Genomic DNA, 26,649 nt, shown 5'->3' on the forward strand with positions numbered 1-26,649 from the left:
TGCTTTCATTGCATCCTATAAGGTTGGTTTATTGTGTTTTTGTTTTTATTCATCTTGAATTGTTTTCTAAGCTGGGCACAGAGGGCTGTTCCTGTAATTCCAGCAACTTGGAAGACTGAGGCAGGAGGATTGCAAGTTTGAGGCCAGCCCAGGCAATTTAGCAAGCCCCTGTCTCAAAAAAGAAAAGGGCTAGGTGGGCATGGTGGCACACATCTGTAATCCCAGTGTCTCAGGAGGCTGAGGCAGGAGAATTGCAAGTTCAAAGCCAGCTTCAGCAATTTAGTGAGACTCGGTCTCAAAATAAAATTAAAAAGGGCTGGAGATGTGGTTCAGTGGTTAAGTGCTCCTGAATTTAAGTCCAGGTGCCAGTAAATAAAGAAAGAGAGAGAGAGAGCTGAGGATGTAGCTCAGGGGAATACCCCTGGGTTCAATTTTCAGTAACCCTCAAAAGAAAAAAATGTATTTCCTAATGTCCTTGTGATTTTTTTTTTCTTTGACCCATTGACTATTTAGTGGTGTGTTAATATCCACATATTGGGCTGGGGTTGTGGCTTAGAGGAAGAGTGCTTGCTTAGCATTCATGAGGCCCTGGGTTCGATGCTCAGCACCACATAAAAAAACTAAAAAAATAAAGGTATTGTGTCCACCTACAACTAAAAAATAAATATTAAAAAAAAATCCACATTTTGTGAATTTTCCAAATGTTTTCATTATTTATTTTGAATTCCATTGCTTTGTGATTGGGGACACATTGATTTTTTAAAAATTTATGGCTTAACGTTATCTGTCTTGGAAAACGTTTTATATGCACTTAGAAAGAATTTATTTTCTGCCCTTGGATAAAATATTCTATAAATTTTAGTAGGTTTAGTTGGTATATAGTGGTGTTCAGTTGGCATGCTTCTGTTTCTTGCTGGATCTTCTGTCTAGTTATTCTATTTTTTTTTTTAAGTAGGGTATTGAAGTCTTCAACTATTACTATGGACTTGTCTAATTTTTTCTTCAATTATGTCAGGGTTTTTTTTTTATCATGTGTTGGGGGGCACATACCTGGGAACTCAGGGGCACTTTACCACAGAGCCACATCCCTAGCCCTATTTTTATATTTTATTTATTTATTTATATTTATATAAATATAAAATTATTTAAATTTTATATTTATTTATTTTAGAGGCAGGGTCTCGCTGAGTTGCTTAGTGCCTTGCTGTTGTTGAGATTGGCTTTGAATTTGCTTCCTGCCTCAGCCTCCTGAGACACTGGGATTATAACCGTGTACCACTGTACCCAGCCCCAATTATGTCAGTTTTTACTTTTTTTTAGAACTGTTATTAGGTACATATATGTAAATTTATGTCTTCTTGATGGATTGACTCTTTTATCATTACATAATGTCATTCTTTGTCTCTAGTAATATTTTTTTTTAATTTAGTTTTTTACTAGTATAAACACTCTTCTGTTCATGGTTTGCATGAAGTATCTTTTTCTGTCTTCTTTCCTTCCTGTCTGCCTTCCTTTTTTTTTTTTTTTTTTTCTGTGCATGTTGCTTGTGATTAAACCCAGGACCTTGCATATATTAGGCACACACAGTGTATCACTAAACTATACCTCCAGCTCCTTTATCCTCTACTTGTTTTTTGTTTTGTTTTATTTTGTTTTTGAGATTGAGTCTCTTGCTGCCTGGAGTGGTGGCATACATGTATAATCCCAGCCACTTGGGAGGCTGCTGCAGGAGGATAGCAAGTTTGAGTCCAGTCTCAGCAATTTAGTGAGGCCCTAAACAACTGAGATCCTGTCTCAAAAAAAAAAAAAAATTATATATATATATATGTGTGTGTGTGTGTGTGTGTGTGTGTATGTATTAATTTTTGTATATATACATATGTATATTTGTATGTATATGTGGCAGGGAATTTTTCTTAGAGATTACTATTAATATCTTAATTTATAACAATCTATTTTGGATTTAATACCACACCTAATTTCAATAGTATACAAAAATTTAGTCTATGTAGTTTTTCTTCCCACTCCATTGTGCAGTTAGCATACATACATCTTTATAAATTGTGTGCTCATTGACAAATTGATAATTATTGTTTTATATAGTTGTTTTTTAAATCAGAAAGAAAAAAGTTACAAACAAAAATCCACTTCCACTGTCTCTCCCTGGTGCTCTTTCTTAAAGGTATATTTGAGTTACTCTCTAGTATTCTTTCATTTTAGGCTTGGAAGACTCTCTTTAGTATTTCTTATAGGGCAGACTTTGTTTTGTTTTCCTTTGTTTTTGTATTACTGGAGATTGAGCCCAGGGCCTGTCTAGGCAAGGCAAGTGCTCTACCACTGAGCTACATCTCCACCCATTTTATTTTATTGTGAGATGGGGTCTTGCTAAGTTGCGCAGGCTGACCTCAAACTTGCTATCTTCAGGGCTGGGGTTGGGGCTCAGTGGTAGAGCACTCGCCTAGCACGTGTAAGGTGCTGGGTTCGATCTTCCACCACATAAAAATAAATAAATAAAAGTATTGTGTCCAACTACAACTAAAAAAGTAACAACAACAACAACAACAAAAAAACTTGCTATCTTCCTGCCTCAGCCTCCCAAGTAGCTGGTATTACATGTGTGTGTCCCTATGTCTTACTGTCAGGCAGGTATTTTTTTTTTTTTTTTTGGTACCAGCAACTGAACCCAGGGGTGCTTACCCACTGAGCCACATCCCAGCTCTTTTTATTTTGAGCACTAAATTACTTAGGGCCTCAAGCTAAGTTGATGAGGCTAGCTTTGAACTTGCAATCCTCTTGCCTCAGCCTCCAGAGTCACTGGGATTATAGGCATGTGCCACCATGCTTGGTAAGGCAGATTTTATAGTGCTGAATTCTGTCTAAATATTTATTTCTCTGGGAGTGTCTTAATTTCTTTTTCATTTTTGAAGGATGATCTTTTTTTTTTTTTTAAAGAATGAGAGAGAGATAATTTTTTAACATTTTTTTTTTAGTATTTGGCAGACACAACATCTTTGTCTGTATGTGGTGCTGAGGATTGAACCCGGGCCGCACGCATGCCAGGCAAGCGCGCTACCGCTTGAGCCACATCCCAAGCCCTGAAGGATGATCTTGCTGGATATAAATTTTTGGTTGATAGTCTTTCAGCACTTTAAATATGTTATCCCACTGTTCTGGCCTTCATGGTGTCTGATGAAAATTCAATGCTAATCTTTTTTTTTTTTTACCTTTGTTTATTTTTATGTGGTGCCAGGGATCAAACTCAGTACCTCATTCATGCTAGGCAAGCGCTCTACCACTGAGCCACAACCCTGGCCTCTCACTGCTAATCTTATTGAGCATCCCTTGTACATGATGAGTGACTTCTGTCTTGCTGCTTTCAAGATTCTTTGTTTGAAGAAGTAAAATGGCATTGGACATCCTGCTTACCTTCTTTTTTTAATTTGTTCTTGTTTTAGATATACATGATAGTAGAATGTCTGCTTCCTTTCCTTTTTTTTTTTTTAGCTGTTGATGGACCTTTATTTTATATATTTATATGTGATTCTGAGAATTAAATCCAGTGCTTCACACTAGGCAAGTGCTCTGCCACTGATTTACAACCTCAGCCCTCTGTTTCCCTTCTTAAAAGGGTTTCCAATACCTTTTTACTTTTACATTTTTCCTACACTCTTCAACCTATTCAAGGGCTTCCAATTACAAGACTTAATGGCCATTTTCATTCCTCTTCTACCAGACATGCAGCAGTTTTCTACGATATTAATCACTTTTACATTCTTAAAATAATTCCTCTTTTTCTTTAATCAAACTCCAGATTTTCCTTTGATCTTCCTGACTCTCCCTTCACTTTGCCTGTTCCGCACCTTCAAATCACTTAATGAGCCAACACAACAGTTTTAGGGATATTTAAAATAAGGATGAACATTGTTTCATATAATAAGATGACCTTGGTATATGATACACTCTCTCCTAAATTCTGCCCACTTTGTTTGGCTGGATCTTTATCATCCTGTAGGTCTTAAGTCCATTTCACAGAGAGGCCTTTCTTGTTACTCTCTGACAATACCTTGCTTTTTCCTGTTCTTCATCAAAATAGCCAATGATTAAATGAACTTAAAACCAAGTAAGGAATTGAACCTCTTATATTAATGTGTAGTATCTTACAGTGTATCAGTTCATTTAATCTTCACAATAAAACTGTATGTAGGGGTGGTTATCATAGAGCCTATTTTAGAGGAGGAGTGTTAGGCCCTAGACATTAGTAACTCCATTTTGGTTCTAGGACTCCATCTTGACCCAAACTGAAACTTATAAACTGTCAAGAGAAAGAGACTTAAGATACCCTGTTCCCATAATCCCCTGGCCCCAAGGTCCCTAAACACAAAAAACTGTTGTTATCCAAGCACCTGCACTCAAGATCAACTCTAACTTGCTCTTGTTCCTTGTCCAAAGATATATAAGCTTCCCTTCAAGTGACACTGGCTGCTGCACCTTGCAGAAGGGCAGTCTGGCAGATATTCTCTGTGAATAAACTTGTGTTTGAACTCAGAGAGAGAGAGAGTGTGTGCGCGCGCGCATGCGCTCTCGCTCTCTCTCTCTCTCTCTCTCTCTCTCTCTCTCTCGGATATTTGCACCAGCTACCCTAACAAGGAGAAAAAAACACAAGGTTAGGTTTGATTACAATATGTCTCGTTGTAACTTTCTTTGAGTTTATCCTATTTGAGGTTTGTTGAGCTTCGTGAATTTGTAGGTCATTTTTCAGCTCATTTGGGAAGTTTTGGGCTATTATTTTCCAAGTATTCTTTCTGCCTCTGTGCCTCTTTCCACTTCTTTTGAAACGCCCACTGTACAAACATTGGTAACCTTGATAGTGCCCCATCAAGGTCTCTGAGACTTTGTCCAATTTTCTTCATTATTTTCTTCCCCAGAACAATTTCAATAGACTTAAAATTAAATTTGCTGATTCTATTTCTGCCTTCTCATATCTGCTAATGAGCCCTTCTAGTAAATTTCTCATTTAGTTATACTTTTCAACTCCAGAATTTATATTTGGTTCTTTTTTATGTAATTTTCCTTTATTGATATTCACTGTTGAGATGCCATCTTATCACTTCCTTTAGTGTTTTAGATACGGTTTCCTTTACTTTTTTGGTGGGTGAGGGTACTGGAGATTGAACCTGGAGGCACTGGGTTCATGCCCTGCCCTGCCTTTTTATTTTTATTTTGAGACAGGGTCTTGCTAAGTTGCTTAGGCCCTCTCTATGTTGCTGAAGCTGGCCTTGAACTTGGAATCCTCCTGCCTCAGCTTCCCAAATCTCTGGGATTGCAGTAAAGTGCCACCATGCCTGTCTCCTTTATTTGTTTGAATATATTTAAAATAGTGGATTTTTTTTTTTTTTTTTTGGTACTGGGGATTGAACCCAGGGCACTCTACCTTTTATTTAGAGATAAGAACTCGCTAACTTGCCTGGGTTGACCTCTGACTTGTGTTCCTCCTGCCTCAGTCTTCCAAATCTCTGGAATTTCAAGCATGTTGCCACTGAGCTTGGATAAAATAACTGATGTAGACGTCTTTGTCTAGAAAGTCCAACGCCAGGATTTCCTCAGTTTCTATTAATTGCTTTTTCCCCTATGTATAGGCCACAGTTTTTTGTTTCTTGGCATATTCCATAATTTGCACTTTCAGCATTCAACCAGCCAGTTCTTAACTGAGCCTTGACTTTACTTCCTGCTTATATAGCTTCAGGGTCAGCTCTGGGTGAGCATTTAGGGCTTTCTTGGTTGTTTTCTGAATTTGTTTATAGACCTGGGCATGCACATTACCTTCTAGATTTGTAGGAATGTATTGGAACTTTTTAAAGCCCCTATGGACAGCTCATTCCCTGACTTTTCCTTTACACATTTTAGTTAGACTATTAGTTGCCCCAACTGATAATCATCTTCTAAGGCAGCCAAAAACAAGTGTCTCTAATTGTTTTCAACAAACACTTCTAAGGGAAAAGACTTTTTTGTACTTGGTTAGCTCTGAGCTCCAAGATTTGGTGAACTTGAGTTCCAAGTCAAGTCAGAGACAGCTTTGCAAGTGAGATCTTCCAGGAAACTACTATACAGGTCAAATAATGACAGTTCTCTAAGAATGAAGCTTTGAAAGAGTTCCAACCCCATTCCTTCCCTCTGACTGCCAGAATTGATTTTCAAAGGTACCATGGAACTAGAGGAGAAATGAGAAGTAGAGAAGTTACAGTGCCACAGAGATTACTGCTTTTATTGACATTCAGCTATTTTTTCCCCTGAGTAAATATTTTCCAGATTGCTACAAGCTCTCTATTAATTTCTAGAGTTTTTGTTTTTTGTACTGGGGGATTGAACCCTGGAGCACTTTACCACTGAGTACATCTCCAGTCCTTTTTTTTTTTGGAGACAGTGTCTTGCTTAGTTGCTGAAACTGGCCTCAAACTTGCAATCCTCCTGCCTCAGCCTCCTGAGTCAGTGGGATTACAGGTGTGTACCACTGTATCTGGCTAATTTCCAGAGTTTGAAAAGGTTGACTCTGAGCATTTTTTCTAGTTTTTTCATTGCTTTAATGAAGGAGATGATTTTTGGAGCTCTTTGTTCCACTAGTTTTACTGATGTTACTCATCACCAATTTAATGACTCATTGTCTTTAGACATAGTTTTTGGTAATCTTCATCAGAGGTGAGGGCAAAATACAGATAGATTAGCGCACATCAAGGCAGTGATTTATCCTGGCCCAGACTCATGAAAGGGAGAAGAAAGCATCCTTATGAGATGCTGCTAGATGATTTTGTGAGACTTTCCACTCAACATCGTCCCCTAAACTTATACTAAGTATCCTTGTGGGCGTGGGGGTGCATGCCTGTAATCCCAGTGGTTCTGGAGTATAGGATAGGCTGGTTCAAAGCCAGCCTCAGCAAAAAGCGAGGTGCTAAACAACTCAGTCAGATCCTTTCTCTAAATAAAATACAAAATAGGGCTGAGGATGTGGCTCAGTGGTTGAGTGCCTCTGAGTTCAATCCCCATACCTCCCCACAAAAAATCTTTGATCCCCATTTCTTTTGCCCTGGTTCCTAATATATCTGAATCTCACAAGCTCATTTTTATGCTTTCAGAAACCCCTTCACCAGCTTCAACTCACAGCCTATCTTACAGGTAAGTAACATACTTCTTTTCTTTAGGAATCTGTTCACACCGACATTGCCAGTATCCCTGGGATTACTTCTCCACTAGCCTATACCACTGAAGTTTATAATTTGTTTTGTAAAAAAAAAAAAAAAAAAAAGGAGAGGTTAATAACATTGTGTTTAATGTACATCAGAATTTTTAAATTTTAGTTTCAAACGGGATCCCCCCCCCCCCCCGGCCTAAAGGCATTGGCCTTTCTTTTACACATTAAAAAAAATTTTTTTTTTGTAGTTGTAGATGGACAGAATGCCTTTATTTCATTTATTTTTATGTGGTGCTAAGTATTGAACCCAATGCCTCATGCATGCTAGGCAAGCACTCTGACACTGAGATACAACCCCAGCCCTTGATCTTTCCCTTTTTCTGCTGATGCTTTTATTTCCCCTCCATAGACCTTTATCTGCCTCCTCTGGACAGGGGATTTTGTCTTTCAAACCATATCTAAATGGAGATTCAGGCCACACAAGAGTCCTCACCCCTAACAATTCTGGTAAGTTAAACATTCCCAAAGGAGTGGAGTTTCAACCACTGACACATATACTAAAATGAAGATTTTCCAAGATAACAAGAAATTGAGATTCATTCCCCAAAGAGCATTGTTTCCAGTTGACTCTAATATATATAGTTAAGAGTCATTCTAATTCCTATACAATGAATGAATTTTGCCTAAATAGTCCTCACCATGTTACCAGTTGAATCCTATACTGTTTAGCCTGGTTGGTCTATAGTATTAAACTGGCTTTTTTGTTATCTTGAACATGCTAACAACTCAATTTTGAGAATTATAACACCAACATGCTTTCTTCTCCCTGTGCTTTTCAGTAAAATTACTCTACCACCAGCCAGCCCTTTTGATGCCAGCCCATCTTCCATAGTTTGCCTAAATCTTTTTCAGTGCCTATCTTTCTACTTACAGTTAAACTCAAATCTCAGGGGGCTGGGGTTGTAGCTCAGTGGTGGAGTGCTTGCCTCGCATGTGTAAGGCACTGGGTTCAATCTTCAGCACCACATAAAAATAAATAAAAAATAAAGATATATTAAAAAAAATTCTGGGCTTAAATTTGAGAAGTTTTTTTAAAAAATTAAAAAATAAAATCTCAGATGGCTCTCTCAGTACCCCATCTTCACAGGAAAAGAATGGATTTTGTAACCTACTATTTTTTTTTCCTTTAGTACTGGGTATTGAACCTGGGGGCTTTATCACCAAGTTACATCCCTAGCCCCCCCTTTTTTTTCTCCCTTTAATTTTTTATTTTGAGACAGGGTCTCACTAAGTTGCTTAGGCCCTCATTGAGTTGCTGAGGTTGGCCTCAAACTTGCAATCCTTCTGTCTCAGCTCCTAAATTGCTTGGATTATAGGTGTGTGCCTCCATGCCTGGCTGCAACCTACTTCTTAAATTATGTAGCTAATACTCTTTTCCCTTCTGTGTTCCTTTATTAAGAGCTACCAAGATACTTGATCCACAAGTAAAAGTAACTGCTGAGGAACTGCCCAAGTAAGTTGTCTTTCACCATTCCATCCTATCCTTCAGGTCAGAGGGAGAGCAGAACCACACTAGAGAGTCTTCCAGGTTTCCAGCTACCAGTCCTTCAGGTAAGCCTGGCTAGTACAACTTGTTTGTGCATAAAAATTCATATGGTTAGGCCTACACACTAACAACCTCATTCTTGTCTCAGGTTAGAGTAGTACAATGTAACCAGTGGAGAATGACATGGGTTTCAACTGTGATAAACATCTGTTAACAATTTTCCAGGATAGTCTCAACTTCAAAGGTTCTATCCTATTATGAGACTAGCTTCCTGGTTTGAGTTATTTAATTAAGTCACATAATAGTGAGTAGTGAGAAGATTTACTAAGAGGTTTTGGACAGAAAGGACACATTGACATTCCCAGTAGTTCCACAAGAGAATATTTTCAGTGAAATGTCTTTCAGGTGAAGGTACTGTTGAACTGGGAAAAACCACATTTATTTCTCCAGAGATAGGTAGAATAATGCCTTGTAAATTTATAGGACTGATTCTGTTTCAAGCAGCAAAAGGAAAGGGGCAGGGTAATGAGAAGTTTGTAAGGGCTCTATTAAATGAAAAGTCCAGTCTTGATTTTTAAATGGATTTTTATAGCTTGGGGTTTAAGGGTATTTAGGTCCTTTTCCACTCCAAGCTCCCAGTTACCCCAGGGAAAACTCCTGCATACTAAGTCTGGTATATATTTTGTTCCTACAATCTAAAATGCCCTTTATTTCATCAGCAAGAAATTAGGATCTAAGCCTTAAGAGGCAACACTGGGGAAATAATATCCCTCTCTAAGATCCTCACAAATGGAGGGATTAACCTACAAATGGAAAATGACTTGAGACCTATAAAACAACTATAAATATATGGTCCTAAATTGGATCTCTATTGAAATAAGCTATTTAAAAAAATTTTATGAGACAGTTGAGGAAAACTAAACATTATTAGAAATTTGAAACCTACTATTTTTTTTTCCTTTAGTACTGGGGATTGAACCTGGGGGCTTTATCACCAAGTTACATCCCTAGCCCCCATAACTCTAAAATGTAATTCTACTTTTTTAAAGGATATCTTCTAATTCTCACCTCCAATAAATATCCAGACTAAATATTCACTACCTATTATTAAAACTTTTTTACAAACTCTGTGGGAAAGATTTACCCTGAGACAAATAGTTAATAGAGAGGGGATTTTGTAAAGATAAAAAGGTAGAAGACAAAGTGGACCCAGTATCAAAATTAAACAATTTTTAGCACTGGGTATTTTTTAAGATATGACAACATTGTTATTGTTTTTATTTTATGTATAAAATTTTACATATAAAATTTTGTATGGTGGGAAGTTAGATGATGTCTGGATTTTGTTTTAATGTAATTTAGTGGAAGAGAAATAAAAGATTGACAACGAATTACTTATTGAAGTTGGGGTTTGTTTGTTTTGTTTTTTTAAAATTTTGAGACAGGGTCTAAGCTGCTTAGGGCCTCTATAAATTGTTAAGGATGCTCTCAAACTTGTAATACTTCTGCTTCAGCCTCCCAAGTTGCTAGGATTTCAGGTGTGTGCCTGGCCTAATCTACTTAAAAACTTTAAAAAGTTTTTAAAAATAGTTTTTGGGGCTGGGGTTGTAGCTCAGTGGTGGAGCGCTCACCTAGCACGGGCGAGGCCCTGGGTTCCATCCAACTACAAGTAAAAAATAAATATTAAAAAAAATAGTTTTTGAAGAAAGTGCATCCTCCCAGAGGCATAAGAATTCTACCTTCTTGCTGGGTGTGATGATGCATCCCTGTAATCCCAGCAACTCAGAAGGCTGAGGCAGAATAGCAAGTACAAGGCTAGCCTCAGCAACTTAGTGAGACCCTATCTCAAAATAAAAAACCAGGCTAGGGATGTAGGGAGGTGGCTCAGTGGTAAAGGGCCTCTGGGTTCAATCCGCAATACCAAAAAAAATACCCTCTTGGTAAACATCTTTGGGTATGGTAGTCATATGTTCCAGATCTTCCAAAACAGTTTGATTTTCACATATTTGTCATTATTATAAACCACTGAAATATTCAAGAGAGCTTCATAGGTAGCAACAAAGCCTTGTCACACAAAATGTACAAATCTGTTTGGAAAGCTTAATCATTATACAATGGGGAAAAGTCATGGGGGAAGCAACAGGGGTGGTTTATGTCCCAATAAACTTCATGTAATAGCTTAACAGGGTCTTATTAGCCTTTTCTGTTGTTTATAAACACTCAAATCTGCCTTCTTGTTCTCTGCTGCAGACTCTCTACCAACAGAGGCAGATGGGATTAGCCAGGGAGAGAGAAGAATGGACCACTTCCAGATAAGCCATCATCAAGGTCTGATCTATACATATTGCTGAAGGATGGACTGTAGTATCCAGTACTCATTAGCAGAAATGACCTTGGAAAATGTGCCCCTGTTTTGTTTCCTGGTTTCATTCTGTACCTTATTTCCTTTTGATCTTTATACTTGATATTACCTCTCAGGAAAGTGGTCAGGTCTAAATAAGACTAATGATGTTTCTCCCCGAGAAAGTATATTACTCCTTTCATTTCCTAACAATTTGAAATTAAGGCTATAAAATTAATTTTTGGCATCATGCTTGGAAGTGAGGAGACTGGGTAATATATTCATCAACTTGTTTCATTTCTGGATTTCATTTTTTAGCTTTGGGTATATTTTACCATGCCTATGTTATGTTATCAAGTACCAACTCTTGTTCTTACCCTATTATGCTTTTCCTATTTTTTGTTTCTCTACAACTATTTACTATTAAATATGTTGATTTTCCTTTGTTAAAATAATTGGAGACACAGATATACAGCTTATTGGAAGATATGGATGAACCAATGGAGTTAACTCCAAGCCTGTTGAATCTGTCACTGCTGAGACCTCAGAAATTTTAATCATTATCATCTGTCCACTGGAAAACAACATGTGTGGTGACAGATTCCAACCTACTGCCTTTTAGTTTTTGTTCTTTTAGTTTACCTCAAGTCCTGCCCCTTCAAATAATAAAATGTATACTAAATCTGAACTCTTTTAAAAGCAATGCTGGGGATCAAACTCAGGGCTTCACACATGGTAGGAAAGTGCTCTACTACTTGAGCCACACTCCCAGCCCCTAAATCAGAAATGTTAATGGACTTGGCTCCATTAATCTCTAAACCATAGGCATGGTAAAGTGGAGAAAAGAGAAACAATTTTATTTTTGGCCTTTTTATTATTATTCTAACAATTTGGGGCTTCCACTCTTATTTTTAGATAGTTAACCCATTGATATCTTTTTCTTTGTATATGATCCCAACTGAAGAAAATCATTCCAAAACATCAATAATTAATTCAGTTAAGAGAGGGAAAATTCTCTTTGGATGCAAATTGAGCCAAGGAGGTTGGGGTGGGGGTTGGAAAGAAGAAAAATCAGTCTTTGTCAAACTAGAGAGGAGCTTGTGTCAAGTTTGTAAAACCAAACCTGGAACTTCCTACCATCCGTCCTTTGAACAGGAGAAATCATCCCCTCTTCTCCATCACTCTATTATGTAATTCTACTTTTTTAAAGGATATCTTCTCCTAATTCTCACCTCCAATAAATATCCAGACTAAATATTCACTACCTATTATTAAAACTTTTTTACAAACTCTGTGGGAAAGATTTACCCTGAGACAAATAGTTAATAGAGAGGGGATTTTGTAAAGATAAAAAGGTAGAAGACAAAGTTGTCCCAGTATCAAAAATGAGAACATTTTTACCACCAGTGATTCAGTGATGAAGCAGGTAAAACACAGAGCCATCAAATTGATATAAGAAGAGAGAATATTTCTGACAAGGCCTGGTACCTATTGAGAATCTTAGCTGCATTATTACAGAATTTGTGCTCAGAGAGGAAGGAAACAGTACAAGACAGCCTTATATTCCAGGGAAAATGGTGGGATTGGTGATTCATTAGAATTATTAATTAAATCAGAATTCTTTACCCCTTCTTTCCAGACCTTCTATGTATGTGTAGCTGAGGTCAGTTTTCTGTAGTACACTATGGGAAAAGAATACCCTATACAAGAACAGGAGACATTTCCTGGCCCAGGTTCTTGGCCTCCTCTACATGTGGCTAGAGTACTGGATTATTTGCTGATCCAATCCCTGATTTTGTGTACTATGATCATCCTCCCTGGTCCACCCTCAACTTACTACAACCCCATCACCCACCCTGAAGAATACAAAAGCTTTTAAATTCTTTGCCACAAGGTAATTAAAAAAATGTAGTTTCTTTGCTTAAAGTTACTAAAATTTGGTTCATCTTTTAGTAACAGATCTTTTCCTTCCCAAAATCCCTCCCTCGCTCAGTCCTGTATGATCACATAATCCTCCTCCTCCTCATCTTCTTCCTCTTCTTCTTCCTCCTCATCTTCCGGCAGTTCCTCTTCTTCCTCTTCCTCTTCTTCATCTAGACAAACTACCACCTCAGCTGGCTCAGGTAATCGAGAGTCAAACCAATCCAGTACCTGCTGGGTGCTAAGTCTTGATGCCTGACTCAGCTGAGGGATATCAATTTCCCGTAGCTGTTGGTGGGCTGCCCAATACTTCTCCAAAGGTCGTATATCCGGTGGGGGCGGGGGAATTGGTAGAGGTGGTGTCTCAGCCCATTCTTTCAAAGAGCGGGTTGACGGTGGTGTAGGAATTGCTGGATCTTGAAAACTAGGGGCACCAGGTACTGCGTTGTCCCGAAACCATTTTAGTTGCCCATGCTTCAAAGCATAGCGTGTGTCACCAAACCACTGAATGATCTCAGGCCGAGGTAAACCAGTGATCTGTTCCAATTTATGGTAATCCTCACGCCGTGCCCATTGGCACTGTAGAAAAAAGGATTTGAGAATAGCCAGCTGCTCTTTGGTTTTACGCTTAGTCTTTCTCTGGCGTTGCATATCTGGGGAAAGGTAGTCTGTGGAGCCAACCCTACCTGGTACTGAGTTATGCCGTAGCCCTTGAGGCCAGGCTGGCTCCAGATGTGGGGGTAGTGCCTGTTCCTTGGGTGAGAGTGACTGTGGGATACAGCCTAGTGACTGGAGGGGTTTAGAGGTGGCAGTAGCTCCATTAGCCAGTACCCGGAAAGAAGAGGAGGTAGAGGAGGAAGAAGGAGTCATACTAGGTGCTGACTCCTCCTTACAACTACTGGCAAGTAATGAGATTGATGGGGGCTTATCCAGAGTACCTACACCATGTGAGTGGTCAGGACCACTGCCTGCCAGTTCCTTAGAGAGACCACTGCTTTGAAGATCCTGCCAAAAATCTGATTGGGAGAATGTTCCACTGCCAGGTGTCAAAAGGGACTCCTTTGCTTTCTGGTGACTCAGTGGCAGTGCTGATATATGAGAGAACTCCTCAGGTTCTACCTTCAATCCTTTTATCTGGGGGGGCTCTCTAAAAGTCAGAGGGCCTATTCCAAGATCAACTGGTTCTGGAGGTGGCACTGGAGAAGGTGGCACCTCCTCTGGTGGCCGCCCTGCATGATGAGTAAAAGAGAGAAGGGATTTGAAGTGGAGTTGGTCCCGATGGTATACCACTCGTGCTCGAGTCTCTTCTATTTCTTCAGATGACCAGCTAATGCCACAGCGGAGGCGCTGGGCCATGAACCAAGTCTTGACTTTCTCCATCTGTAGCCCATAACGTAGGCAGAGAAGGGCAATGTCTGCTAGGCTGGGATAGGGAAAGTAGCTGAAGGTTTGTAGCAGGTGTTCATTGCTGTCTAGCTCACTGGTCTGGGCTGCTTGGGTCCACACAAGCTGTAGCTCCTCAGAAATTGGAGGAAGGCAGATGAGCCCTGCTGGTGAGCTAGTAACACTGCTGGCCTCTTTATTAGGAGGCATGGTGCGGTCTGATTTGTGCCCTTCAGAGACAGCTGTAATAAGAAGAGAAACAGCTCAATCACTGAGGCTCCTCTTTTGGCACAAAACTCAATTTCTACCAAACTGTTGGATACCAAACAATTAACTTTCTATCTGCATCATGTTGTATTGCTTTTAAAGTGTTTCAACAATTTCTTGTTAATTTTCAGAACCTTGTGGAGTCATCAGAGAGTTGTTACAATTCCCATTTTTTTTTAAAGCCCATAGAATTTAAATTATACCAAGTCATATGACTAGTAAGTGTTGTCACCAAGACAGAAAACCCGTCTATAGAGGTTCAAAAGGAAGAGCTTTTTTTTTTGGTGCTGGAGATTGAACCCAGGGGTGCTTAACCACACTGAACCACACCTCAGCCCTTCATATTTTTTGAGACAGGGTCTTTCTAAGTTGCTTAGGGTCTTGCTAAATTGCTGAGTCTGGCCTGGAACTTGTTCTCCTCCAGAATTGCTGGGGTTACAGGTGTGTACCACCAATGCCCTGTGGAAAGGCTAAAAGTTATTCTTATAAAGCTTTTATCTTTCCAATTCAACTTTGCTTCTGGAAGCTATTCCCCCATCTCTCACCTTCTAAATTCATGGAACAGGTGTCACAAAAGGAGACTCAAAAACAAAAGGAACTGTTACTCTCCACCTCCTAACAATGTATGATTACCTCTTGAATGTAGAGATAGGTTGGGAAAATAACTGATGACTATCTGTAAGGTGTAACAGCATTGTCCTCTGCCCAGCCCCCAGCCATTTCTTTTTCTTTCCCTTCCGGGAGCTGGAGTACCTTCAATCCCTACACTCAAACCAGAAACCTTTATTATTATTTTCCATCTCAAGTAGGATAATATAGAGATCTAGGATAAATGGGGCTCACTCACCCTGGGTTTAGGTCTTGTGGAAAAGGGAATGTTTCCTTCCCCAAAACAGCCTCTTAACAAAGGTTATCCCCTCCCCCAACCTTTATCTCTTCCTATAGCTCAGCCTCTCTCCAGGGAGCCTGGAGAACTCCTTCCCATACTGGCAACCCCCTCCAGGTTGGGCAAAAGGCCACCTGCTGTATCTTTTCAGTTCAGCTTTCTCCTCAACATCTTGTGGACTGGTTCATTATAAATTGTAGCCAGCTCTTACAAAAGATACCCAGCAGAAGCACTGCTCCCAGGGTTAAGGATGTGGGGACTACAGGGATAGCCCCAATTGTGTTTCATTCCTGAAATACCTGCTCAGGTTATTTCCCAGAAAGTTCTGTTGACAATTTTAATTCATTTCCCTATGTGGACTGAGAGATCCTGTAACACATCACCCTTTCCTCTTAGGAGAATCCCATCTGTATTTATAAATATTACTACTAATCTGTTAGATTTCTACGTAAATGTTACATGATGAACTGAGAAAATAAATATCAAGTCCAAAAGTTACAACAATGCAATATCAGGGATTTTATTTATTATTACTATTATTTTTGAGGTGCTGGGGATTGAAGCCAGAGCTCTTGTGTGTGCTGGGCAAGTGCTCTACCACCAAACAACACCCCCAGGCCCATGGACTTTATGATTGAAAAAAATTCAGAAGCATTTTTGCACTTGAGGCCATTTCCTTTAATAATTAAATCTAGCAAATTGAATGCCATGCAAATCTTAAAAGCAGTACAGCTTTAATAGTACCTTATGGGATTAAATGGTGACAGTGTGACATGGTAGGTAAAAACATGAAATACATTTTGGGGAGAGGGGTTAGGGGTATTGGGAATTGAGCCCAGGCCCTTATGCATGCTAATTATGTGCTTTACCACTGAGCTACACCCCAAGCCCAAGAAAAATGAACTGAGTTTAAATCCCAGTTCTACCACTTTTTCTCTATGTAGAATGAGTTTCTACAATTTCTAAAATTTTAGCTATATGAAATTGATAAAAGTTACTGAAATTGTGAGCCTCAGTTTCCTCATATAAAAAAGGAAAACAATGCTGAATGTATGTGAACAGTTAGATATTTTTACCAAGCACCTACTATTGCTAGGCATTATGAATAGAAAGGGGTTAGAGTAACTGTGAAGACCTGGAGGACTGAGGTGTGGCAGTTTTGAGGTTAACTGCCAGCTTAATTACTTCTAGAATGTTGTTTGTCCTTAGGCAAATTATTTAACCACTCTATAAGCCTTATTTTCTCATCAGAAAAAAAGTTATCTACCTGGAAAGTTTTTTGACTAAATTAAAAAAAAAATGCCCTTGACATTATGCCTAGAACAAAGTAAAGGCCCAATAAAGTTGAGCTTTTTTAAATTACTTCAGCTTCATGGGTGACTCTGCTATAAATTAATGCTCCCCTTGGGAAAATGGGGCAAAGACTGTATTCTTTAAAATCATGGTTTTTCATTCTGACTGCAGAATCCAAATTCTAGCTAACAGTGGAGGAAACTACAATTTTAATGATTTTTTTCTTCTTGCAGTCTGAGGATCGAACCTAGGGCCTTACAGATAGGCAAGCAAGCACTGTACCTATGAGCTACATCCCCGGTCCCTATAATTTTACACTTTTTAATATTTTGGAGTTTGGATACAATTTCAGAGTGTATGGTTTTGTGTGTTTTTTTTTTTTTTATGTATGAAAAATCACAGTTTTGGGGAGAATTGCTTCCAAAATTTTAATCCATTTTGAATGCCATATGAATTGCTCCACCTTTCCCCTTCTAGTTTCATCCTAGACACTGCTTTATGGCCAGGGGCCAACTGCTGTTTAGAAATGTGTCCCCCACCCCCAGAAACACCATCAAATCCAAGCTGGAGAATACTTTATGATGGCAATACTTGACATCTTCTTAACTTCTTTTTTGTCCTTTTCCATCAGGACACCCAATTCACACTTTAAATATGAGGAAAATATAGCATAAGTCCCAGGAATAAAGCAGTTTAGTCCTTTGTGAGGATGAGAACTGACATGAGAATATGAGACAGTCACAGTAATAATCCTACAAGGAAGCATTTTGCTTTTTATTATTATTATTATTTTTTTTTTAGTTGTTGATAGACCTTTATTTATTTGCTTATTTATATGTGGTGCTGGGAATCGAACCCAGTGCCTCACATGTATAAGGCAAATGCTCTACCTCTGAGCTACAACTCCAGCCCCTGCATTTTGCTTTTATTCATGTGGTTTGAATACTTCAGATTCTCATAGCATCAGCTTGATATTTAATGTAACATGCATTTATGCAAATAACACAAACATCCAGTTTTCATTTACATAAAACTCAAGTTATAGAAGAATTCCTGAAATGAAATGGTGGCTTAAATCAAGGCACAGGTATATGGATGGCAATTCCCTGGAAGAATCTGGCTTTAGACTACAAGGAAGCTACCACCAAAGTGGCTCATGAGAATTATAACAAGTTGGGCAGACACTATAGTAATCAAAACCACAATTTAAGCCGGGCACAGTGGCCCATGCCTGTAATCCCAGTGGCTCCAGAGACTGAGGCAGAAGGATTGCAAGTTCAAAGCCAACCTCAGCAACAGCAAGGCGCTATGCAACTCTGTGAGACCCTGTCTCTAAATAAGATACAAAATAGGGCTGGGGAATATGGCTCAGTGGTTGAGTGCCTGAGTTCAACTCCCAGCACACCCCGCCCCCTCAAAAAAAAAAAAAATTTAGACTCTGTAGTATCTATTCTCATGCCTCCATTTTGGATAGAGAAAGGGAAACAAAGCTGGAGAAGGACTCCTAGGGCAGAGGTGTGCTTGTAAGTATCTCTCCTGAATAATCATTACATTTTATTCCTTATTAAATAGACCAGATATGCCCTACTAGTATGTTAAGTCACTAATAAAAAAATGCAGAAAGCCCTTCTTTTCCCCTTGGGCTTTTTGCATCCCTGAGCAAATGGCAGAGAATGGGCTGCATTAACTTAAGCTTCAGTGTTCACACAGTCCTAGGAAAAAGGAGGACTTTGGAATTTTCCTGTTGAACATAGGCTTATGGTTAAAGTGGAAGACAGTTAAAGTGGGAAACTAGTTATGATCCTGCTGAATTCCCAAAATCTTTAATCAGAGATTTGAAGTACTACCTAAAAATGTATTTTGGTAGTTTTAAGGACTTTTCGCGATACTTATATGCTTCTTAACTTTTTGGATCATAAGAATCAAATAAAAGTTACAGATCCTTAGAAAGTTAAAATAACTCCTCCCCCAAAATAAACATTCACATACTCAGGGTTCACTGACAGCCAAGAAGTCAGGTTAAGAAATCTCTGCCTTGGGGTTGGGGTTGTGGCTCAGAGGTACAGTCTTGCCTAACATGGTGAGGCACTGGATTCAATCCTCAGCACCACATAAATATAAAATAAATATATTGTGTCCACCTTTAACTAAAAAACAAATATTAAAAAAAAGAACCTCTGCCTTATGTCTTTCCAACTTTAATAAAAGCAGTGGTGGCAAATGCTTAGAGAGAAACAAGCAGCTTGATGTGCATGAACAGGAAAAGATCCACAAGAATTCCACTTGATTTAGAAGGGTCACAGGGTATTCATAGTGTCAGCTGGAGAGAGTGAAAAGGGTGTTTAAATGACATACTGAACTTGTAGGTCATTCAACCAATACCCACAAGTTGTAACTGGGTAGTAGAGGTTAGTAGGCTGCTTTTTAGTGCACCAAAATCATTGATTTCATTCAGTCTGCTTGGAACAGCATTGTGACTCCAACAAAACTTCTGTTGCTCAATGTGTGTGTGTGTGTACATATATACATGAGATAATGTAACTAAACATCACATCATATGATGAAAAATACTACATTAAAAACTGTTGGGGCTGGGATGTGGCTCAAGCGGTAGCGCGCTCGCCTGGCATGCGTGCGGCCCGGGTTCGATCCTCAGCACCACATACAAACAAAGATGTTGTGTCCGCCAAATACTAAAAAATGTTAAAAAAAAAAAAAAAAAACTGTTCCTATATGGTGCATGCCTGTAATCCTTGCAGTTTGGGAAGCTGAAGCAGGAGGATTATAAGTTCAAAGCCAGCTTCAGCAAAAGCGAGGCACTAAGCAACTCAGTGAGTCCCTGCCTCTAAATAAAATACAAAATAGGGCTGGGGATGTGGCTCAGTGCCCCAAGTTCAATCCCCAATACCAACAACAACAAAAAAAAGCAGTTCCTATAGCTGGGCATCCATGTGTAATTCCAGCAAATTGGGAAACTGAGGCAGGAGAATCACAAATTTAAGGCCAGCCTCAGCAACTTAGGCCCTAAGCAACTCAGTGAGACTCTGTCAAAATAAAAAATAAAAGGATGTGGTTCAGTGGTTAAGTGCCCCCTAGGTTCAATTCCCAGTACCAAAACAAACAAAAAAAACCCTGTCCTATAAAAAAACTAGGGTCAAGTGGTTTGGAGAGAGATAATAAAAGGAGAGTATACATTTAAACACTGATAAGTTAGGAGTGGGCAAGACAACTCTAATAAAAGACTGGATATGAGACAAACATCTCAAAAGTATTCTTCACTTAGATTGCTTCCTAAGTGTCTAATTTCATGTCACTTAAAGAATCCAAAACTGAAAGTCATAGATGATCAAAGTGTTTAGTTCTCATCCCAGACTGCATCCTAGAATTACCTGGGAAAATTAAAAACCAGGCCACTCTTCTCCCTACTCTGATTTAATTAGTCAGGGTTGGGGGCCAGGCATCCATAGTTTATTATAAAGTTCTCAGGATGCAGCCAGGTTTGAAGAGTCCCTTGTGTAGTTAATACTAGAAAGGTAATTGGGAACTCCAGTCAGCAGACTTTAACACAAAAAAGCCTCAGCACTACACCAAAAGGCCTGTGAAACGAATGTACTTTGAATTATATTAAGATATGTATGCATTATTTTTAACTTCCCAACTTTTTCAGTTACTGCCGTCTGTCTAATCATATAAAAGGTCTTCAGATGAATGATAAAGGAGGCTCATAGAATAAAAAAGATCTCCTGATTTGGGCCCAAACGGGTCTCAGCTTTAGTCTTCTTTCAGTTTAGAAGTCTCAGACTAGTACGCAACACCAGGAACCTCTGAGGACTCGGACTCTCAGTTTCCTGGTTGGTTTTCTGACTACAGCTGGGCACGGGAGTAAGAAGGGGCAGCTTTTTCTAAACCTTTCATTCCCAAAGGCCACTGCTCCCCAGAAGTAAATTCAGGTTCTGTACGTGTGTTGAGGTAGTCATGGGGATAGGGTGGGAGGGAAGGCCTGGGAAGGAAACGTTTCTCCTATCCTCCATTTCACAAGCTGTCTAGAAGGCTCTGAACTGGGTCAGAGAACAAAAAGTTGCTACACTTGGGATGGTGAGCCCCAGGAGGCAAACGAATCTCAATCCTTTCCTCTCCAAGGGCGTCCCAACCCAACCTTCCCCTCCTCCCTACACACCCCCTCTCCCCCGTTACAACAGGAGGAATCAAAAAGTCCTGAGAAGAAAGCGGAGAGAATCGGACGACTTCGAACCTACTATTCTCCTCCAGGAGAATGGGGATCTGAGGGTCGGAGATTGTACACCGGCTGGGAAGGGAAGTCCAAGGGGCTGGGGATCACTCACCGCGGTCCAGCCCGGGCGGCGGCTCCCAGCCTCGCACCATGGGCCGGGTGTGGGTGGGTAAGAGGGGAACAGGGCAGGGAGCCTCCAGGTGGGAGTGATGCTGCTGCCCCGTGCGGCCTGCTCCGAGCCCACCCGCGCGGAGGGCCAGGACCTGACTGTCCCCCCCCTCCTACCCCCGCCCCAAGAGCGTCCCTGGCCCTGCCCTCCCAGCTCTAGCTACTTGGAGGCGGGGCGGATGGGTGGGGCGGTGCGAAGGTGGCCTGAGTCCTTATTGGCGGTCGCAGGCGGGCGGGCACCAGCGCAGCGCACTGGGCCGGCCATTGGCTGCGTGGATCTCAGCTGAAGTCTGCAATTGGCTACGTGGACCTCTGCGGGTTAGCTATTGGATGTGTGAGGCAGGGAAGATGTCCCCCGGTACCAGAGTGCTGTGAATGGTACTCTCCACCTATTCGCACTGGACCTTCTGAGTACGAGCCACTTTCCTCCCAGAAATGTCCCTTGCTAAACTGTCTGGACCACCAGCAACTTCCATTTGTTTCCTCCTGCGGGAAGCCCTCCGCAGATCGTAACATCCCCTTCCCCGGGGTACATGTGAGCTGTGCCTTCCCCAGCTGAGAGCCCAACCGCCGCCAGCAGCTTTAGCTATAGCGAAGTGTGTAAAGCAACAGGGAACTTGTTCTCGAGGTGGGTCAGATGTCTTGCCACCCGAAAAAACGAGCCCAAAGACGGGCCGCTTCCTGGATCAAACTGGCACCAGACAGGTGTTCTCAAGGACGAAGTGCTGGAGCGGTCCCTCTTTGGGACTTACCAAACTCTCAGGCTTCCCTCCCTGTCCTGGTAAAGAAGACCTGGACCTGTGCCTCATATTTGGGTGCCTTGGTTTACACTATTGAGAGAGGGTTGACAATAAAATGAAGCATTATCCTTTATAGTATGAAATTCTGGGCCAAAATTTATATATTTAGGATTCACCATCTTCTGACTAAAACGTAGAAGCCATAACTTCAGAAGTGACTCATCTATTCTCATATAGGTCTTTGAAAAAGCCCCATCTTGCCTATTTAGGTCATTTAATAGAAAACTTCAGACTCTGCCCTATATTCTCAGACCTCACAACTTCCCTCTCCTTACATGTCTCCCAAAACCAACCACAAAACTACTTTTCGTTCTTCATTGTTCCACTCAGTCTTAGAGCTCTTTTGAGGTTGCCACACATCTTAAACTTACCTGCTTCAGCGCTGAGCTTTATTTTCTATTGCTGTCCCCTTCTTTGCCCCTGCCTCCCCAACCCTCCTCATTACATTTGGTAACAATAGCAATTTCTAACAGCCATCCTACTTCCTTCAAACTAACATCTGGCAAAAATATGGGGTAACCAATAGAAAGACATATACACTCATCTTTAAGGCTAGAAACTCTTGATACCCTGAGGTTTGAGCCAGGATTAGTTGTTGAGAGCCGTAGTCAAAGTGGCCCCAGCAAACTTCCAGCTGATTGGCTCACGTGGCCCCAGCAAACTTCCAGCTGATTGGCTCCTCTGCGGTGAAGCTCATTGGGCTATTTCCCCGCCCTTTCAGACTATGGAGCTGCTCATTGGGGGACTCTTTTGGCTCCGCCCATGTGACCCAGCCAATCGGCCTCAAGAGCGGGAATAGTGCCGGTTGAGGTGCTGGCAAAAAGTGCCAAAGGTGTGCATGCTAAAAATAAAGTTCGTTAGTGCTTGATAAGTGGCTCCTGAATTGTGCCCAGCCAGACTGCGGCAATTAGTGGTATCTAAAAGACTTTCTCCTAAATCACGATTATTTCCGCGATCCATTAGATCCATATGTAATTAAGGGAAAACATTTCAGGTAGCAGCAACTCTCTGTTACTAGTGGAGAGGTCATTCCCTCATAATCCAAGCATTTTATTAGACTGGATTAACTGGGAAGAATTCATGCTTGTTTGGCTGGAAAGCTAGGCAGAATTGCCTGTGAGAACTAAGCGCCTGATCTGGAGGGTTTGGTAAGTCATTCTGGGCATTGCAGTTCATGGGCCTGGAGTTGTAAAAGGTAGACAACTTTGTCAACTTTCTTTTCTCAAGACACATTCTCAAGAGTCAGGAGTGGCAACAGAGGGAAGAATTCATTATAGGAAGTCACTCCCCTGATCCAGTTCTGAAGTGCAGACTGAAGCTTCTTTCTTGTGAGTTTCACCCCAATGATTTTTATGCAGGTATTTTTTGTTTTTATTGTTGTTTTTGTAGTGCAAAAACAACAACATGCATGCTATTCAAGCACTCTTATCACTGAGCAATCTCCCTAGTCCACCCTGTAGATTTAGAAGACTCAGTGGACAGGGTGGTAAAATGGACAATAGGAAGAGATCTAGACTCTAATAATTGAACTGAGGATTCCACCTTTAGCAAGACAATAACCTCCCAACTTTTCCAGGAATTTGTGCTGAAGAATGAGGACTCATGTCATCCTCAATATAGAGATGTTAATGTCCATCTTCCAAGGCACTGGAGGAGACCCAACAATCTGTTAATGAGGCTGTTTTTGTAAAATTTTAAATATATTTAAACTGTAATTAAGATTGATGTCTCAAAGCCAGGTGTTGTAGTACACACCTGTAATCACAGAGACTGGGAGGCTGAGGCAGGAGGATTGCAAGTTCTAGGCCAGCCTCAGAAACTTAGTAAGGCTTTAAGCAACTTAGTGAGATCCTTTCTCAAAACAAAAAATAAAAAGAGCTGGGGATACGGCTCATCAATGGTTATGCACCACTGGGTTCAACCCATGGTACCAAAAAATAAAGATTGATGTCTTTTTCCTTTCTGACTTCCCCTGCATCACATTTCCCCTTTTGTTAGTTGGCAGTAGAGAAGCCATGGACATTTGGGGATTGGCTAAGGAAGCTGAGTTGGGGATACACTTTGGGTTTAGCTGGTATATAACATGGTTTGTAGTTGCTTTTGTGAATAAATTATCTGCGTGTAGATATAGTACTATAGACTGAACTGTGTACCCACTAAGCTCATGTTAAAGTAGTAACCTCCAGTGCCTCAGAATGTAACTATTTGAAGATAAGATCTTTAAAAATAAGTTAAAATGAAGTCTTTAGGGTAGGTTCTAATACAATATGACTGTTGCCCAGAAGAGGAAATTTAGACATAGAAATGTCTAAATGTCTAATAAATTAAGTATCCGATTTTCTTTTAAAATTGGGAGCCATCTCACCACAAAGCCATGAAAAGCTAATTTTGGCTTTACTATAAATTACTGCAAATTCTGAACCTGCTTGGAATGCCTGCCTGTGCCTTGAACTCACCCATGCCTGGCTCTCTGACCAGATAGCAGCCTTCTCTGAAACTTTAGTGACGTCTCATAAATATTGGCCTTCCCTGGCCAGATAACGACCCTTTCTGAGGCTCTAATGACCCTCATAAATTCTGATGTTGGGGCCAGCAAAACTATCATTTGTGTTATACTCATCAGAGTTTTGTTATCTGTAACCCCCCTTTGTGTAACTTGCTGGGCTATAATAAAGCTGGGCTGCAGGAAAGCTGCAGCTGCTATCTTGTTCCCGCGGTTTTGGGTGGGAGAGGCAGCCCAGCCGGTCGAAATAATAAGCTTGCTTTAATTTGATTTTATTTGGAGTAAGTGGTCTTTTCTTGCGTCTTGGTCTAACATATGCACAGAGGAAAGACCACATGAAGATGTATGGAAGAGGGCTATCTTCAAGCCAACGAAAGAGGCCTCAGAATAATATCAATACCTTGATGTTGGACTCCTAATCTCCAGAACTGAGGCAACAGATTTCTGTTTAAGCCACTCAGTCTGTGCTGTTTCATTACAGCAGTCCTAGAAAACTAATACATAGCTTCCAAGAATAATGTCATCAATTCAAAGACTCAATTAGTCATTGCAAATTTAAAATACTCCAAAATCTTACATCATATTTCTGAAAGAAAGTTTGAAAAATCCTAAAGGTTTTTGTAACAGTCATTTATAGCCAGGCATGGTGGTTGTAATCCCAACTACTAGGGAGACTGAGGCAGAAAGATTCAAGTTCGAGGTTCCCTGGGCAATTCAGCAAGACCCTGTTTTCAAAAATAAAAAAAGATCCTGAGATGTAGCTCAATGGTAGAGTGCCCCTGGGTTCAATCCCCAGTGCTGGAAAAAAAAAAATTTAAAAACAACAAAAACCCCACAAAGTGTGCTAAGAAGACTGAATTTTCTTTTTCCTTTTTTTTTCCCTTCCCAATACTGGGGAGTTACCTAGGGACTTCTGCATGCTAGGCAAATACTGTACCTCTGAGTTACAGCCCCAATCCTTTTTATTTTACTTATTTTTGTTGTACTAGTGATTAAACCCAGGGACACTCTACTACTAATGTGCTACACTCACAGCTCTTTCCCTTTTTTTTTGACAGGGCCTTGCCAAATTGTCCAGGATGACCTCAAATTTTCAATCCTCCTGCCTCAGCTTCCCAAGTAGCTGGGATTACAGGCATATGCCACTGCACCTAGCTTCTTTATAGGAAACTTTATATAATAATGATATGAGCTGGGCACATAACCTGTAAGTGGCACATACCTGTAATCCCAGTGGCTTGGGAGGCTGAGGCAGAAGGATTTCAAGCCTTAGCAATTTAGCGAGGCCCTAAGCAACTCAGTGAGACCCTGTCTCTAAATAACATACAAATAAGGGTTGGGGATGTGGTTCAATGTCCCTGGGTTCATTCCCCAGAATCGGATTTAAAAAAAAAAGAAAAAAAAAAGATTTGAAAAGGCTATTAAAGAGTGTGTATCTCAAAAAAAAGAATTATAGAAAAAATTGTATAGGTTTGCCAGGCAGATAATTTTTTGGCAGATTTTTAAAAATTCCAATTTCTTGAGATCTTTTCTCATTTAAAAAATACACACACAAGTCTTTTTTAAATTAGAAATTTGTGATTTTGCATTTACTTTTTCTTAAAAGGGGCTCCAAAAAAATTGTATCCTCAGGCATCCAGAAAACTGAAATCTATCCCTGGTACTATCCAAATGGATATGGTGAGTTTCTATCCCAATTAGGGGAACTGTGCTCCAGCATTCTGTATCTTGACTTCTAGAAAATACTAAAGTAACATGTTACAGGAAGCAAGAGGGCTAACTAGACAGAAGTATGAGTATTAAGAATTTGGGGTATGGGCTGGGGTTGTGGCTCAGTGGTAGAGTGCTTGCCTAGTGCGTGCGAGGCCCTGGGTTCGATCCTCAGCACCATATAAAAATAAGTAAATGAAAAACAAAGGTATTGTGTACAACTAAAAGAAATTTAAAAAAAAAAGAATTTGGGGTAGACTTATATTAGCAAAGGTTGCATTGAAGTTGTTTGTGAAAGAAAGGGTTCAGACAAATCTATTGCTAAATTACGATGTCAGACATCTGGAAAAGAGGTCAGGGCCACAGAGCCCCTAGGCAATAGGTTATGGAGAGAACCCCTGAACAGCTCCACACTCAC

The 26,649-nt window shown here is 40.3% G+C and overlaps 2 protein-coding genes across 2 annotated transcripts in view; one reads left to right on the forward strand and one right to left on the reverse strand.

Moving 5' to 3' along the window:
• Nucleotides 1–11,045, forward strand: part of Rnf212b (ring finger protein 212B) — a 29,108-nt gene extending 18,063 nt beyond the window's left edge. The window contains exons 11-14 of the mRNA XM_027920111.2: nt 7,128–7,167; nt 7,593–7,690; nt 8,733–8,794; nt 10,980–11,045. Of these exons, the coding sequence (XP_027775912.1) occupies nt 7,128–7,167; nt 7,593–7,690; nt 8,733–8,794; nt 10,980–11,045 (266 nt within the window). The remainder of the gene's footprint in view (nt 1–7,127; nt 7,168–7,592; nt 7,691–8,732; nt 8,795–10,979) is intronic.
• Homez (homeobox and leucine zipper encoding) lies at nt 9,297–21,323 on the reverse strand. The gene is made up of 2 exons (XM_027920077.2): nt 21,163–21,323; nt 9,297–14,615 (listed from the first exon to the last, which is right to left on the reverse strand). The coding sequence occupies exons 1-2, from the start codon at nt 21,200–21,202 to the stop codon at nt 13,060–13,062; spliced, it is 1,596 nt and encodes a 531-aa protein (XP_027775878.1). The 5' UTR covers nt 21,203–21,323; the 3' UTR covers nt 9,297–13,059.
• Nucleotides 21,324–26,649: the final 5,326 nt, after the last annotated feature.

The sequence above is a fragment of the Marmota flaviventris genome, chromosome 2 (genome assembly GCF_047511675.1).
Source record: "Marmota flaviventris isolate mMarFla1 chromosome 2, mMarFla1.hap1, whole genome shotgun sequence".
Lineage (NCBI taxonomy): Eukaryota > Metazoa > Chordata > Mammalia > Rodentia > Sciuridae > Marmota > Marmota flaviventris.